At 40.3% G+C, this 15,165-nt stretch overlaps 1 protein-coding gene across 7 annotated transcripts in view; it reads left to right on the forward strand.

Annotated features, from left to right (window-relative positions):
* The window catches only part of TENM2 (teneurin transmembrane protein 2), a 1,374,704-nt gene that overhangs the window by 1,296,903 nt on the left and 62,636 nt on the right, over positions 1–15,165 (forward strand). For all 7 annotated transcript variants that reach the window (XM_019506504.1, XM_019506506.1, XM_019506505.1 and 4 more), the window contains 5 exons: positions 3,952–4,071; positions 5,712–5,973; positions 6,749–7,016; positions 8,923–9,066; positions 12,359–12,608. In XM_019506504.1, the coding sequence (XP_019362049.1) occupies positions 3,952–4,071; positions 5,712–5,973; positions 6,749–7,016; positions 8,923–9,066; positions 12,359–12,608 (1,044 nt within the window). The remainder of the gene's footprint in view (positions 1–3,951; positions 4,072–5,711; positions 5,974–6,748; positions 7,017–8,922; positions 9,067–12,358; positions 12,609–15,165) is intronic.

Raw genomic sequence — 15,165 nt, forward strand, 5'->3', positions numbered from 1 at the left:
AAAATTTTTTTCCCCCCCCCCCCCCCCCACAATTCTTGCAAAGGAACTAATAACACAAATGTGATTGCCAAAATCATGTTGATCTCACTGATCCCTCTGGTGCACGAACAGAGATGTGGTTAAATGAAGCTGTTGAACAAAAAGAGCCATGTTAATTTCACCTCCATTCACATTTGATTTCTATCAGGTGGAAGAAGGAACAAAATTGGATGAGGAAAATAATTGTTTTCAAGCTTCTATGAGGAAATAGCCCTGAAAACAGATTTAAAAGAGGAACACAAATGGCATGAATGAAGAACCACATTAACTTATATGTTAGTTTCTGCTACCTGCAAATTTATTATTGCATGGAAGTAATCACAGATAGCAATGAATTTATATTATCAATTTTGATAACACTTTAACTATGATATTTAAAAATATAAAGGACACTGTAGAATAAAGGTGTGTGACTAATACTGTTAAAGATTTTGAGAAAATATAGATTTAAAAAATCACATGGTAGCCTTCTTTGCAATCTTCTACATGTATAAGTGATTATTAAAAGAGGATAAGTTGAGAAAAAAACTAGTAATATAAATATCTTTGGCTTGTTCTAAAGCATTCTGAGTTATATTTTCTACAACAAGCATGGATTTTTATGGAGGTCAATATCATGATACAATATGCTAATTTCAAAAATTAATATTTGACCCAGAAGGTCAATAAATCTTGATTTAATATCTACAAAAAGCACTAGAAGGGATTATTTTCATGAATTAGTTAGGTCTTTCTTCTTTGCTATCAAGAGAATGCAGCTGGAATAACAGAAAAATGAAGTAGCCAATGGAGTGCAATTAGAAATTCACATTAGAGCATTTTAAACATTTCAGAGTTCATAAAAAGGTCTAAAAATAATCCCTGGTATTGCTAATAAAGACAGATGTGTCCTGGGATCTGAAACTCTTCACCAGTTGACCTTTGGGGGGATACCCATTATATCTAGCATTATATCTACCCCAAAATTCATGTGAATTTTGACAGATTTTGGCAAAAAGCACGAGTTAATTCCCTCGTCTTAAAGCTAGGAGTCAGTCCAGGTGCTGTAGGTGTCAAGATTTTACACGTGCCAAATTTTACACGTGCCAAATTACCCAAAATCTATTAAGGAAAAGTCCGGCCAGCACAGGGTCAGTTAAAAAATAGTATCTTCCATGTTGCAGGGGTATAGGTTGTAGCTGTGTTGGTCTAAGGACATAGGCAGACAAGGTTCTTTGGCTAAATCTGTTATCTTTTATTAGACCAACTCAGCTAATTGGAAAAATTCTTATTTGCAAGCTTTTGGGTATAAATACCCTGTGTCAGGTTGAGAAAGCATCTGCAGTTGGTCTGTGCTCTTTCTGGATGGAATGAATAGTAAAGAAGCCAGAGGCTGTTATGCACCTCCAGAAACATAATACAGGAAACCCTCACTATTCACGGGTTCAGCATTCATGGTTTCAAATATTTGTGAATATCGAACCCGCATCTTAAATACACCTCCTCAGGAGGTCTGCACTTGCCACCACCGTGCTCCTGCCACCAGCACTTGGCTCCCACCATCAGCAGCACAGCTGTGCCCCCCCAGCCACCAGGCCTTATTTGCAGATTTCGCCATTTGTGGGGGATATGAAAACATATTCCCTGTGAATGGCGAGGGTCTCCTGTATATCTCATCCAATGCACCAAATACCCTGATGGAAAATACATAGGAGAGATCAAAGAACTGCATACCAGAATGAATGCACACCAAAAATGCATCAAAGACAAGAATACCCAAGTACCTGTGGGGGCACATTTCTCACAAAAAAAAAATCACTCTCTCTCCAATCCCTCAGTTCTAATCCTCAAAGGGAATTTTCAAAACACCTTTCACAGATAAGCCTATGAACTTCACTTTGTCAACCTACTGGATACAAAAAACCATGAACTAAATATAGACATTGGATTTTTGACACATTATAACCTGCCTAACATCTGACTTCCCAGGTAACTCTCTACTATTTACCAGCTACATTCATTCCCCTCCCCTCGCCCAACCTTTCTCTCACCTGCTGACTCCTCAGTGTTCATCTTCATTGACTGGCTTTCTTGCATGCGTACCAGCCTCTGGCTTTTTTACTATTCATTCCACCCAGGAAGAGCACAAACCAACTGCAGATGCTTCCTCACCCTGAAGAAGGGTATTTATACCCAAAAGCTTGCAAAGAAGATTTTTTTCCAACTATTTGAGTTGGTCTAATAAAATATATCAGATTTACCTTGTCTGCCAGCTCAAAAATGAAGCCTTTCATGTTCTAGCTCTTCCGCATAGATGCAAATAGAAAGTAGAAGAAAATAGTGCAAACATTTCATGGTGAAATGGGGATTTTTAACTTGAAACTCAATTGTATTTTCCATATTCATTATTTAGACAAATTCCTATTTTTTCCTATTGACAACATGAAAACTAGGTGTAGGACATAGGGATATACAAGGCAAGGTTTACATATGTCAGACATTCAAAAATGTGGATGAGACTTATGCAACTTAATTTGAAAAATTAATTGTCCAAACCACCGATATTCTATATGGTGCCTTTCCATCTCTGTTTTGACTGACATTGAGAGATTAACAGAGTATTAGAGGACAAAAGTTGATATTAGAACAAGAAATATTCAAAGTAGCAACAAGTTAGGAGCTTCTAAGAGCAAGGCAGTTTTCCTAACCCACCGAAGTTTCCCACTGTGCATTTGGATGAAACTGAGAACTTGTGAACGTTTTCTGGAAGAAGGAGAGAGAGAGACCCATCTCAGAATAGCCAGTTGTCTTATGCTTAGGTGGTATCTGGGATATGGAAGACAGAAAGATTCAAGTCCCTAATTCTCCTACATCCCAGGTTAGTGTCATAAGCTAATGACTATTCTGGGATAAGTATCTCTCTGGTTTTGACCTGAAATTCAATCCTGCGAAGTCTTTCCTCTGGAAAGTTTTGTCAACATGGAAACATTCTTGTGACAGGTTTTGTTTTTCTGTTGTTTTATTTTGTCGGAAAATTCCCAGCTTTACCTTTGACACTTACAGGAGAAGTAGAATATCTGAAGACATGATATTGTTGATCTGATGGTTATACAACCTTCAAAAGATGAGAGAACTCTGTTAAGAAAAAGATAGCTGTCAAAAAGCAAGGAGATCTGGTTACACTTATGCTTATACCAATTAGCAGTTACACTGAAGTCAATGGACTTAGACCAGCGTACATCAGATACACAGAGCCATATGTCACTATGCACCTAAAACAGCAGGTGCCATTTTCAGAAGTGACTGAGCTGTTAGAGTCACATTTTCAAAAGTACTTAAAAACCTAAAGAGTAAATCTACACCTCGTGCAATTTTCTAAGCACCTGAGTAGATGAAGTACCTAATTTCCATTTTAATGAGACTTCAACACCTAAATTGCTTAGTCTAAGCCTTAGACACTTTTAAAAACAGTACTAAGTGCACATCTGCATCTTTAGAATCTTAAATACTTTTGAAAATATGATCCTGAATGCCAAAGTCACTTTTGAAAATGGAACTTAGACTCCTAACCATCTTAGGCACTTTAAAAAAATGTTATCCCAAGTCATGTTGCGTTGTTAGGAACGACTTTCACAACAACCCTGTTTCTGTGAAGTCATATGGCATTTTATTCTCTACAGGGAAATGTAGCAAGACCTGGTTCAGCAAGTACATTTAACTAGAACAGATGACATACTAACTTCCAGTTACCAAATATTGATCTGTCTATATAGAGTAAGCATGAATTTCTTTGATTTGAGTACCAACAGACCTGGGCAGTATTTTGATCTATGTTACATTGAACTAAATGAGATCACAAGAATGCTCCTTCTCTGTTTTTATACACCATAGGCCTTGTTTTTGTAACTAATACTAATTGTGTTTCTTTTTCAGCCTTGTGTCTCTTATAAGAGGCCAAGTAGTGACTACAGATGGAACTCCACTCGTCGGAGTCAATGTGTCATTTGTCAAGTATCCAATGTACGGCTACACCATCACTCGCCAGGATGGCACGTAAGTGTATTTATTTCATTCTGTGCCTGCTTAGTATGTAATATCAGTGCAGATTAACAGATGGTGCTATCTAGTGGAACCATGTGGTATCATGCATGGAATTCCTACTGGGCCAAAGAGCTATCAAGTAAACACAAAAGTAATTTTTCACATGGCATTTTGAATGCTAACTGAAAATAAATATGAAAAGGCTGACTTTTGATAATAATGTGTTAGCAGTCAGACTTCCTTTCAAGTAAATTGCTCTGTATCTATGAAAACATTTGTGGACTACAGCAATATCCAGCTGAGACCAGAAATATTTCATTTTAAAATGCAAGACAGGCCAACACTGCTGAAAAAGTACCATTATAGAGCAGTATATTTTGTTAAAAGTTCCCTTCTGCCTCTGTCTTTCTTTTCTGAAGATCCCGTATCTTTAGAGTTTCTTCGGGGTAGAATATAATCAAAAGATTCTAATTGAATATACTTAGACAATTCCCTGCTGTGTGAAAAAGTGCTTTTCTCCCCTTGTGTCATCTGATTGGAAATGCATACAAGTTCAGCCCAAACAAAAATGAGTGTCATGGTTTGTATAATTTATTGGATATGGCAACTAAAATAAAACAGCCATAGCAAATGCACTGTAAATATTTGCAGTGTTATGTGTATTTATCTTCCAAAAAATTGAACTGAAATAATTGACAAGAATCAGTTGAACTATAGGGAGGGTATAAATTTACTTACATTCCACCATGCTGCTACATTATCACATTAGTATAATGTTGTTGATTTTAATGACGTTACACTGATGTAAGAGTGAAGTACTGCAGTAGCAAGTTAAACCCTGATAAGATATTGTTTTATATTATCCCAGTATTGCATTGCCATCAGCCAATTTGTGCATGAAAACTAACCATTTTTATCCCTGGTGGGAAAGGGATCAGTAAGTATTTTATTTCTTTTCAACAGATCTCCAAAAGTTGAGGGGGATACACAGCTACATGTGCAAATCACATAAATCCAGCAGCTTTTGAAGTAATTGTTTAGTGCCTTGAAAGGTGCCAGATCATTGTTCCTTGGGACAGCAATTCTGTTTGTTCACAGAAGAGAGGCTGCACAAGTTTCTCCTTGCTACTCTATTAGTTCCACGTGACACAATACCTAGATGGACACAATTACGAGTGAAAAGATAATGCATTGGTCAGGCTATATAAGGGGTAGCTCTCTCAGTGGAAACTATTTGTAACAGCAAATATGCTGACAATCTTGGTAATTTTGAGATATGGACTCTTGTTCACATAGGAACTGGACTTGTAAGAGCGGCTTCAAGTCCCTTCTGATCTTCATTGGATTCCAACCAGCTGCTTAGGACTTTAAAAGGGTCCACATCTAAATGCCAGTAGTTACAGCCACAATATGCATGTTTGAGTAAATGGGATATCTTTTATTAGACAAACTGAGTATAGGGCCAACTCAGTCTAATACAAGATATCACATAATACTCAACGAACCTTGCCTGGCTATGTCCTTAGACCAACATGGCTACAACCAAAAACCCAGCAATATGCGTGTTTTGAATTTAACATTGATTTCCATTTGCTGGGCATGCTATTACCATGGTAATGGTCACCTCTTATGCTAAACCCACATTTTCCTAGGTTTGACTTGGTCGCAAATGGTGGGGCATCCCTAAGTCTGCACTTTGAGCGGGCCCCATTTATGAGTCAAGAAAGGACAGTGTGGTTGCCATGGAATAGCTTCTATGCTATGGATACTCTGGTGATGAAGACTGAGGAGAACTCCATTCCCAGCTGTGACCTAAGTGGCTTTGTCCGCCCTGACCCAGTCATCATTTCATCACCACTTTCTACATTCTTCAGTGATGCTCCTGGTCGAAATCCCATAGTACCAGAAACCCAGGTATGAACAGCATTAGTGAAAAGTATATTGAAAACAAGTACTCCCTGCAGTGGCCACCTACCCAAGACATACCAGTTATCAGGGTTTCACCTTGCACTGGCTAGACTTGGTATAGATGAGATTTCAAATGGGAGCTTTGTACATCCATTCTATGAGGTGAGCTAAAGGACAGATATCACTAATAAAGTCTGAAGAAAATGTGCTAAGCTTATTTCACCTGGACATCTCTCTTGACTATCTTCCACTCTTCCGTTATCATATGTAATATTAAGCCTTTTTATATTTCTAGCTATAGCTTAAACTGTTTCAAGAGAATTTTGTAAAATCTTTGTGTGGGCAACTAACCAGAAGCTGCTGCTGCTTCTTATGTTAGTCATGGGGATAAATGATAACGAGTTATTTAATGATCTACACTGCTATTATTATTATTGCTGCTTTATTCATTTATGGCATCCCTATTGCTTTATACCGATTGTCAGAGGAAGTTGCAGGTTCATATAATTGCAGCCTCTTGTGGCCCCCTTGCATATAAGTAGCAATAAAGCCTGCTGTTCTTATTTACACTTTTGCCAATGGTGTGCTTTTAAAAAGGAAACAACAGTGACCAAATAATTATTAATCTAGAAATCAGAACCTAAACTGAATCACTGCTGTAAGGCAAAGCTGCAAATTCCCAGCAGTAGAAAGTCATTAATTCGTAAGTAGAGTGCAAACAGATATCTTCCAAATGAAGCATAGTATAAGTATAATATGTCTGCTCTGTGTTTCTATCCAGGTTCTTCATGAAGAAATTGAGATCCCTGGCTCTAGTGTAAAGCTCTGCTATCTGAGTTCTCGTACTGCTGGATACAAATCTTTGCTTAAAATCACCATGACCCAGTCTCTGGTGCCTCTGAACTTAATTAAAGTTCATTTGATGGTAGCTGTGGAAGGGCATCTGTTTCAAAAGTCATTTCAAGCATCCCCCAACTTGGCATATACATTTATCTGGGATAAAACAGATGCATATGGTCAAAAGGTTTACGGTCTGTCGGATGCTGTAGGTATGTCATCACATTCAAATAGTAAAATATTTGGATGACAACTGTAGCATGTACAATGGGGTGGGCAATTTTTTCAGCTGGCGAGCCACTTAATGAGTTTTGGTGAGCTGTCAGGGGCCCACACATAAAATCTTATAGATGGTATAAGATTGTAGATGGTAAACAAATAGAATTTAAAAAAATCAAGCATCTACTATAACATGATTATATTTCAAAGAGTAATTATTGTCTTGATTTATGTTTTTTTAGTAATTTATATAGAGGTGAATATATAATCGCTCAAAATAAGGTCTTACTCTTGTATATTGTAAGGGGGGCTAGGTGGGGGGGCAGGGGGAGTTGTGAGTGGGTGGGTATGCACATATATGTGGGGGTCAGCCTGCTTGCTAGGTCGAAGGGGCCAGCCAGGGTTGGAGTCAGCAGGAGGGGAGGGGAGCAGGGGGCACATGCAGCAGAGCCTGGGCGGTGCAGGTGTGGTCTGCTCCCTGCCCACCCCCATCCAGTCCACGGCTGCCCCTGTGCATTCTGCATGGGGCCAAGCCCCTCCCACACCCACCCATTGCAACCTGTGCCACACTCCCGCCTGCGCCCTCCAATGGCCCCAGCCAGCACGCACAGCTTCCCAGCAGGGCTGCTCCCAGTGTGGCTGCAGCCTCCCAAGTACTGCTCAGTTCTGTCTGCCTCCAGCATCTCCTCCTCCTTTTCCTCTTGCCCCTGCTGTGCTGCTTCAGGAAGCAGGTAGTGCGGGGAAGTGATGGTGGCAATTGTGGGGGTACGCGCTGGGCATCACATGCCCAATCAAACTGGGGAGGAAGGTACAGCCACGTGGCTCCTGCCCAGCATGTGGGTCTCTAGGTCCAGCTCCCTGGTTTACAGTGACTGATTTAAGAATGCTGCAAAAAATCTACTTATTGTTCAAAAATAGTTAAAGCAAACCGTGCCTTTTTACACCATTTTATTTTTGAATGACATGTCATGCACACATTTGTTAGAAAAAATAATAGGATTCCTGTATTTACTGGTCGTTAAAAAAGGAATTTAATATTTGGAATGTCTGGTATTTTGTTGCCCACCTGCAGTCTAGTGCACATTGCTCTTAGAGGTTGCTTGTACTGTTGCACAATTGAAATTATAATAGGTTCTTCCAGTGCGCTTCAGTCCAGTAGTTTTATAAACATTTTTAATTCACCTAGCCAAAGTTCTTGGTTCCAGCAGAAGAGAAAAGAAATGCCTGTGAAAATCTTACATCTTGTTTTTAGATTCACCTGGAAATAGCAGTGCTAAAAAGATGCAGGAACTACAATTAATCAAAAAAGGACATTTTATTTTAAAGATTCAATTGTTTTCATGCTTTCACTTTTTCTAAAAAATCCACATTATCACCTTTCTTCTAGTTTTTCACAGATCCTGTTAGAATATAGATATAACACACACACACACACAGTCACACACTCACAGACATGTGCGTGCACATACAAGTGCAAGCTGCTGTACTCTACCATCCTTTTTCAACTGAGTTAGTATATGCCACATGCAATAAATATAAATAAATATTGTGAATATGAGACTAATTAAAATTAGAACCTTGTCATCTAATAGGAGGATTTTTATTAGCTTTTTTAATGATTTTTCTTACTCCCCCTTCATCAAGTCCCTTCCCAAAGCCAGCTATTCAATGAAAAGGTCATCAGGTCCCTCCAGAGTAGAAGGGAATCAAGTTTCAAGGTTGAATTAAATAAAAAATCTGACTTTAATATTGTGGAAGGAAAAAGTGGAACATAATCATTCCTTTTTATTGCCAAAGTTTGAGAACCAGTTGTTCAACTATTTGGAACATTGTCCACTCATTTTTGCCCACTGGGAAGGCAGTAAGGTTATCTTTCTTTTTTGTTTTTTGTTTTTTTAGTTTCTGTGGGTTTTGAATATGAGACTTGCCCCAGTTTGATTTTGTGGGAGAAGAGAACAGCACTGCTGCAAGGATTTGAACTAGACCCATCAAATTTAGGAGGCTGGTCTTTGGACAAACACCATGTACTTAATGTCAAGAGTGGTGAGTCAATTTTCAGTTTTCTGAACTACATAAAATCAAAGCCAATTTATTTAATTGTAAGAGTCTTTAAGGAATTTATTGTTAAATTCTGGGGAAAAAAACATTCCACTGCAGTTCTTGCTATATTTGTAAAAAGTCTGTAAAGTCCAAAATGCATTTTATTTCTCAAAATGATGATATGTAATTTTACCACAGGACCTATTGTCCATTAAATAGCATCACTTTCTTAAATTCAGAAGCTTTTCTCCTTTCTCTTGTCTCATTCATCTTCTCCATGAATTTCCCAACTCCCTGTGTTTGCTCATGTCATCTCTAATCCTCCTGAAAGACATATCCAAGAGGAGTTAAAACACACAAACTGGGTGAGCAGGGAGACACCATTCCTAAGAAGTGGGAAAACTGTCAGAACATTGCCCTAATATAAAACATCATAGAAGCCAGAGGTGTGGCAAGCAGACACACCAAATAGTCCCATCTTACCTACTGGTGATAGTTTAAGTCTGCTACAAAAATACTTCCAACTGATTCAGCCAATTGTTCAAATGATGTAAGGCTGACAAAATAGATCCATTTAGGCCCATTAGAGAAAACCCTGCCATCTTGTCCTAGCAAGTCAAAACTCAATGCCTGCCGTTGGGTATCTTCATACTTTTTCCTTTTGGAAAATTTTGCAGCAGTGACATATTTTTCAATGTAAATAGATTTATGCCTCCTATAAGCCACTAATACTACAGTCAGTCATACAAACTGTTGATGCAGCATCAGTAACGAAAGGGGCACAATAACTCAATTCCATTTTTCAAGTGGGGCACTTGTGGCACCCCAGGGTGCCATGAGAACCTGCCAGAGGTGCTACAACACAAGTTCAGAGTGAAGCTGCCCTGTGCGCCTCTGATTTCAAGAGGCATATCAGAGCGGGACTGAGAAGTTGCTGCAGCAGAAAGGCATGCTTGCCTGCAGTGCACTATGCAGGCAGGTGCCCTATTTCTGTTACAGCTTTTTTTAAGTTCAACTCTAACACGCTTCCTGAAAACAGGCACACGAGGCAGTTCTACCTTTCCCGTGTGCCCCTGTTTCTGGGAGATGGCATGCTGGGTTCGACTGGAAGGGTTGTGGCAAAAGTACATGGTCCTGCCAAAGCCACTTCCCAATCTGGCACTGCAAGAGGTGTGCAGCACAGTTCCATGTAGCCATGGTGGCAGTGAATATAATATAAATATATATACATATATATATATATATATATATATCTAATAGGGCTGTGCAAAGCTTTGGTTGCTGATTCAATTCAGTGGAGATTCAATCCAGTTCGGTGGCCGAATGTCTGAATCCGATTTGAATCAAGAGACCCTTTAATCTCCCCAAATCGAACTGGAACCCTCTGAATCGATTCCAAGACATTCAGAAAGATTTGACGATTTGGGCATAGACACAGCTTTAAATGTTTTTTTCTACATACTTCAAGGTAGCAGGCAACTCCTGAATGCTGAGATGCTGGGGCAGATGGACCATCCCACAGGAGCATAGAGGGGTCCCCACCATGTTTGGCAGCAGACCCGGAAGTGGACCAGAAGCACTTCCAGGTCCTCCAGGAAGCACACTGGGGGGAGCGAGGTCTCACCCCCCATAGCTCAGCAACTGGTGCCTCCTGGGTCTGGGAGGGCACCTGGGGTCCCCCTGAGGCGAATCGCCAAGTTGGTGTGCTCCCCACTGGACCCAGAACTGGACCAGAAGTATTTCCTGTCCACTTCTGGATTCCCTGCTGAGTATGCGGGGGCCCCAGCACACTCCTGTGGGACGCTCCATCCACCCCACCATCTCAGCATTTACAAGCTGCACCTGGTACCTCAAGGTATGTAGAAAAAACATTTACAGCTGTTTCTGTGGCCGAATCACTGATTCTCCGAATAAGCATTGAATCTTCAGATTTGGATTCAGCCAAATCAAATTGGGGACAGTGATCTGAATCAACAAATTGAATCACTCTCCCCACTTTGGGCCAAATCCAAATCAAATATGGTGCATTTCACACACCCCTAATATATAATGAATGATCTAATCAATATGAAATTGTGTGTGTGTGTGTGTGTGTGTGTATTTTAAACAGGGTGCTACTAAATTCTGAAAAGTTTTAGAGGGGTACCTTGAGTCTAAAAAGATCGAGAACCACTGCTCTATCCCAAGCAAGCCTGAAGAATTGCCTACTTTGAGCCTGCCAGAGCCTTACAATACTAGGAACCAGAAAGGGTCAAGAGAGCAGTGTGGCACAAAAACCCTCAAGAAATAGTTTGAGCAGTTCCTTCTACAGTATTTTTCCTGAAAATGTGCAAAAGAGATCAAAAGGCAATGGGAAAGGCAAAAGAAGGAAGGCACTAAAAATTCGGCACAAGAAGCAGCAAAGGAAATTAAAGAGAGAGGCTCTGACTGAGGCTCATGGGCATGCCCATAATGAACAGGTTTTCCCAGTTCTTTTCCACCTTGTTTCCCAAATATTGTAACAGGTTTCTCCCTTAAATTTAGTGACATAAGAAGTGTCATGTACTGCATCAAACTCAGCCCAGTATCCATCTAGCTCAGTATCCTGTCTCACACAGAAAGCAGATGTTGAGAGGGAAGGTGAACAGGCATGTTTTCTGAATTGTCTCTGCTCATCTCCCATGGCAGCTTCCAACATTCAGAGGTTCAGATATGATTTAGAGGCTGTGTCCCCTTCTACCATATTCAGTACCGACTGATGGACCTTCCCTTCAAGAATTGGTCCAATCCCCTTTTGAACTGGGTTAAACTACCAGTCTCCACTGTATCTTGCAGCTCTGAGTTCCACAATATAATGACACTGTGCGAAAAAGAATTTCCTCTTGTTAGTTCTTCTACCTACGAGTTTTGTTTTATGTCCCCTAATTCTAGTATTGTCAGAGATCATAAATAATAAATCCCCATTTACTGTCTCTGGCAACATGGCATAGCGTGGCAGGAGAGAATGAAAACAATCTATAATGAATTAAATGAATGAATGAAAATGATCCATAATGACATGATATTCTGCTGTCTGGTTAAAAGAGCTATCATTACTCTTTCAGCTTTACCGCTATAGCTCTTGTTTTTTGTTCTGGCTACCCTGAAAATAATGCCTTCACCTCATTACAATGTTGTCAGACCATGCAAAAAAAAGATGCTTTACCTTACAGCTTTAGATCACTTCACTGTCACATTGGTTGTAACATGTAGAATCATCCAAAGGCCCCACTTCCTGAATTACTGTAGTAACTCCTTGCATTTCTATTCACTCCAGGTATACTGCATAAGGGCAATGGAGAGAATCAGTTTTTAACTCAGCAACCAGCTGTGATTACTAGTATTATGGGGAATGGACGAAGAAGAAGCATCTCCTGCCCAAGTTGCAATGGTCTAGCAGAAGGAAACAAGCTTTTGGCCCCTGTGGCACTTGCAGTGGGAATTGATGGAAGCCTCTTTGTTGGGGATTTTAACTACATTCGGCGCATCTTCCCATCAAGGAATGTCACCAGTATTTTGGAGCTAAGGTAAGGTGTCAGTCTTAGCACTTTGACTTCTGTAGCCTATGTTGAAACCAACCTTTCCCATTCATTTTTATACTATTCTAATAACATTGTTACTTCAACCTGATAATACTCCAATGGAGAAATGGGGCACAGAAATACATACTGGATGCCTGTAGCTGATGAGAAAAATGAATGAAATATAGAAAAGGGCTGACACAGGTCAATAAAAAATAAGCTTGTTTTCTTACTTTAGCAGTCACTTGATATGATCTCCCTGAACTATTACACAACACTTAGCTTTTATGTTAAAACTAGGATTGACTGCACTTAAGTAGTGAGCCAGAGCAATGAACAAGGGTTTAAAAGCCTTGTGAGTCGAGAGGAATTTATATATATCAGCATGTTATATCAGCTTTCCTCCTTCACTACATTATTAAATATCTTCCTGTAGTTTACGTCAGTGTTGCCAAAATGAGAGGAGTGATGTCCCAGAACCATTTACATACTGTAGTTTTTACAAGCTGTGTAGCTGTGCACAAACAATTACAAATTATTAGATTACTATAATAGAAAAGGCATTGATGCATACTGGACCATTCCACCCATATCTGTTCAGTCTATTTCTGTTCTGTTCATCCCTCTGGGAGAGAAAAGTACTACTCCTTCAAACCCTAACTCATGTGACTAGTTTATACTACCACTGCTTAGTTTTTCAACTGCTCACATGGAGAAAAACTATAGGATCGTGTCCTGTGAACATGTACCTGATATGTCTACAAACTACTGTTTGGCTGCTGAAAGATGGAACGGGAACAAATCCATGCTCTTGTAAACTTTAGATAGCTGCCAAACACTTCAGGAGAATTCACTACAACCAGTTGTCCACTTTTCTCTATTTTTTGGCTTTTAAACCCTTAGAACAGAGTAACATGACCAAATTAGGAAAAGATAATGTGATTTATTCAGTTCTCAAACTAGCTTTCCACTCAATTAATTTTTGGAGTTCAGTAGAGTGAGCCCAGGCTTATGTCAAAGTAAGTGTGGTCAGAATCATGCCAACTGTTCTCAAAACCATTCTTTGACACCTGTCTAGAACATCCTTGCACATCAGTTCCTGTTCACATCCTTGCACATCAATCTCTAGACTTGATAACATCACTCCAGATGTTGCCCATCATAGATCATGGGCATGCTTTCTATTAGTAGGTCAGTATATGCTCTGAGAAGGGAGCTGGTGAATCTAGATGACCCTCTATACATGCATGTGCATTTTAGAACAGTATTACTCTCTGTGACTTCATTTGATAGAACATAGTTTTTTCAGTGTATGGGCCATTTCCTTCAGATACATAGGTACATGTATGTACCTATGTATAAGTAGTTTTCATTTTCAGACTGGATGCCTCATGTCAAGCATGTTACCTTCACATGTCTACAAATCAGGTTATTTAAGTGTCTTGCAGTTGTCACACAAGTTTCAAAAAGTTGATTCAAAGTTTACAAGGGAGCTAGTTTGATCATTCTTCCCTCCTGCCTGTGTGGATCAAAAACATGTATCAGTCTCAGGATTCCCAGTCAAATAAATTGCAAAAGAAAATAAAAAGCACAATGATAAGTCCTTATCTTTCCTTCATGCCCTTGTCCTGTTGCCCTTTTATTTTAATAACATTTATTTTCCATAATATAGTTTCTTCAACCTCTATAAGAGCTATTGGCTATGAATGAAAATGTTGCATATAGAGTATTAATCTCAGCAACATGTTTGATACATGAAACTTTAGAACTTACATTCATCTATTTTAGTCTGTGTTTCATAGATTCATAGATTGTAAGGGGCTGGAAGGGACCTCGGAAGATCATCGGGTCCAGCGCCCCCGCACCAAGCAGGGAAGACAACTGGGGTCAGGTGACCTCAGCAAGGTGACCATCCAGTCTCCTCTTGAAGATTTCCAGGGTAGGTGATAGGCCTGTGGGAAGCAATTAGTATTCGCTTCAGATTCGGCCAACTTGGGAGACAGTGACTCGATTCAGTGATTTGAATCACTGTCCTGAATCAATTCGGCTGAATCTGATTCAGAGATACGGCTGCTGCCAAATCAGCCGAATCTCCAAATCACACAGGCCCCATCCCCCACCCACTCTCAATGGCTGCCCAACCCAGCCCCAACTCCCGACTCTTTGGGAAAAGAAAGCACTCACTAACTGGCTCCTGCCCGGTGGGGGCCAATCCCCACTGCCCTCCAATGCCCTGCGCCATGTGGGGGGCTCTACCATGAGCCCCCCAGCCCCTGCCAACTCTCCCAGCCCCCCCCCCATGTCTGCCCCACCTGTGCCAGTTCCCGGACCTTTAAAAAACAAACAAACAAACAAACAAAAACCCCTACTCACCAACTCCTGCCAGGCAGGGGGGAGGGGGTGAGCCCTGCTGCCCCCCACTGCCCTGTGCTGCATGGGGGGGGCTCTTTCATGAGCCTCCAGAAACCCCAAGGCCACTGCAGCAGCCAGGGTTTTATTTAGGTTTTTTTAAGGTCCGGGAGCTGGGGCAGGTGGAGGTGGGGGCTGGGAGAGGGGCAATGTC

The sequence above is a fragment of the Gavialis gangeticus genome, unplaced genomic scaffold, assembly GCF_001723915.1.
Source record: "Gavialis gangeticus isolate Ggan-Ray unplaced genomic scaffold, GavGan_comp1, whole genome shotgun sequence".
Classification (NCBI taxonomy): Eukaryota; Metazoa; Chordata; order Crocodylia; family Gavialidae; genus Gavialis; species Gavialis gangeticus.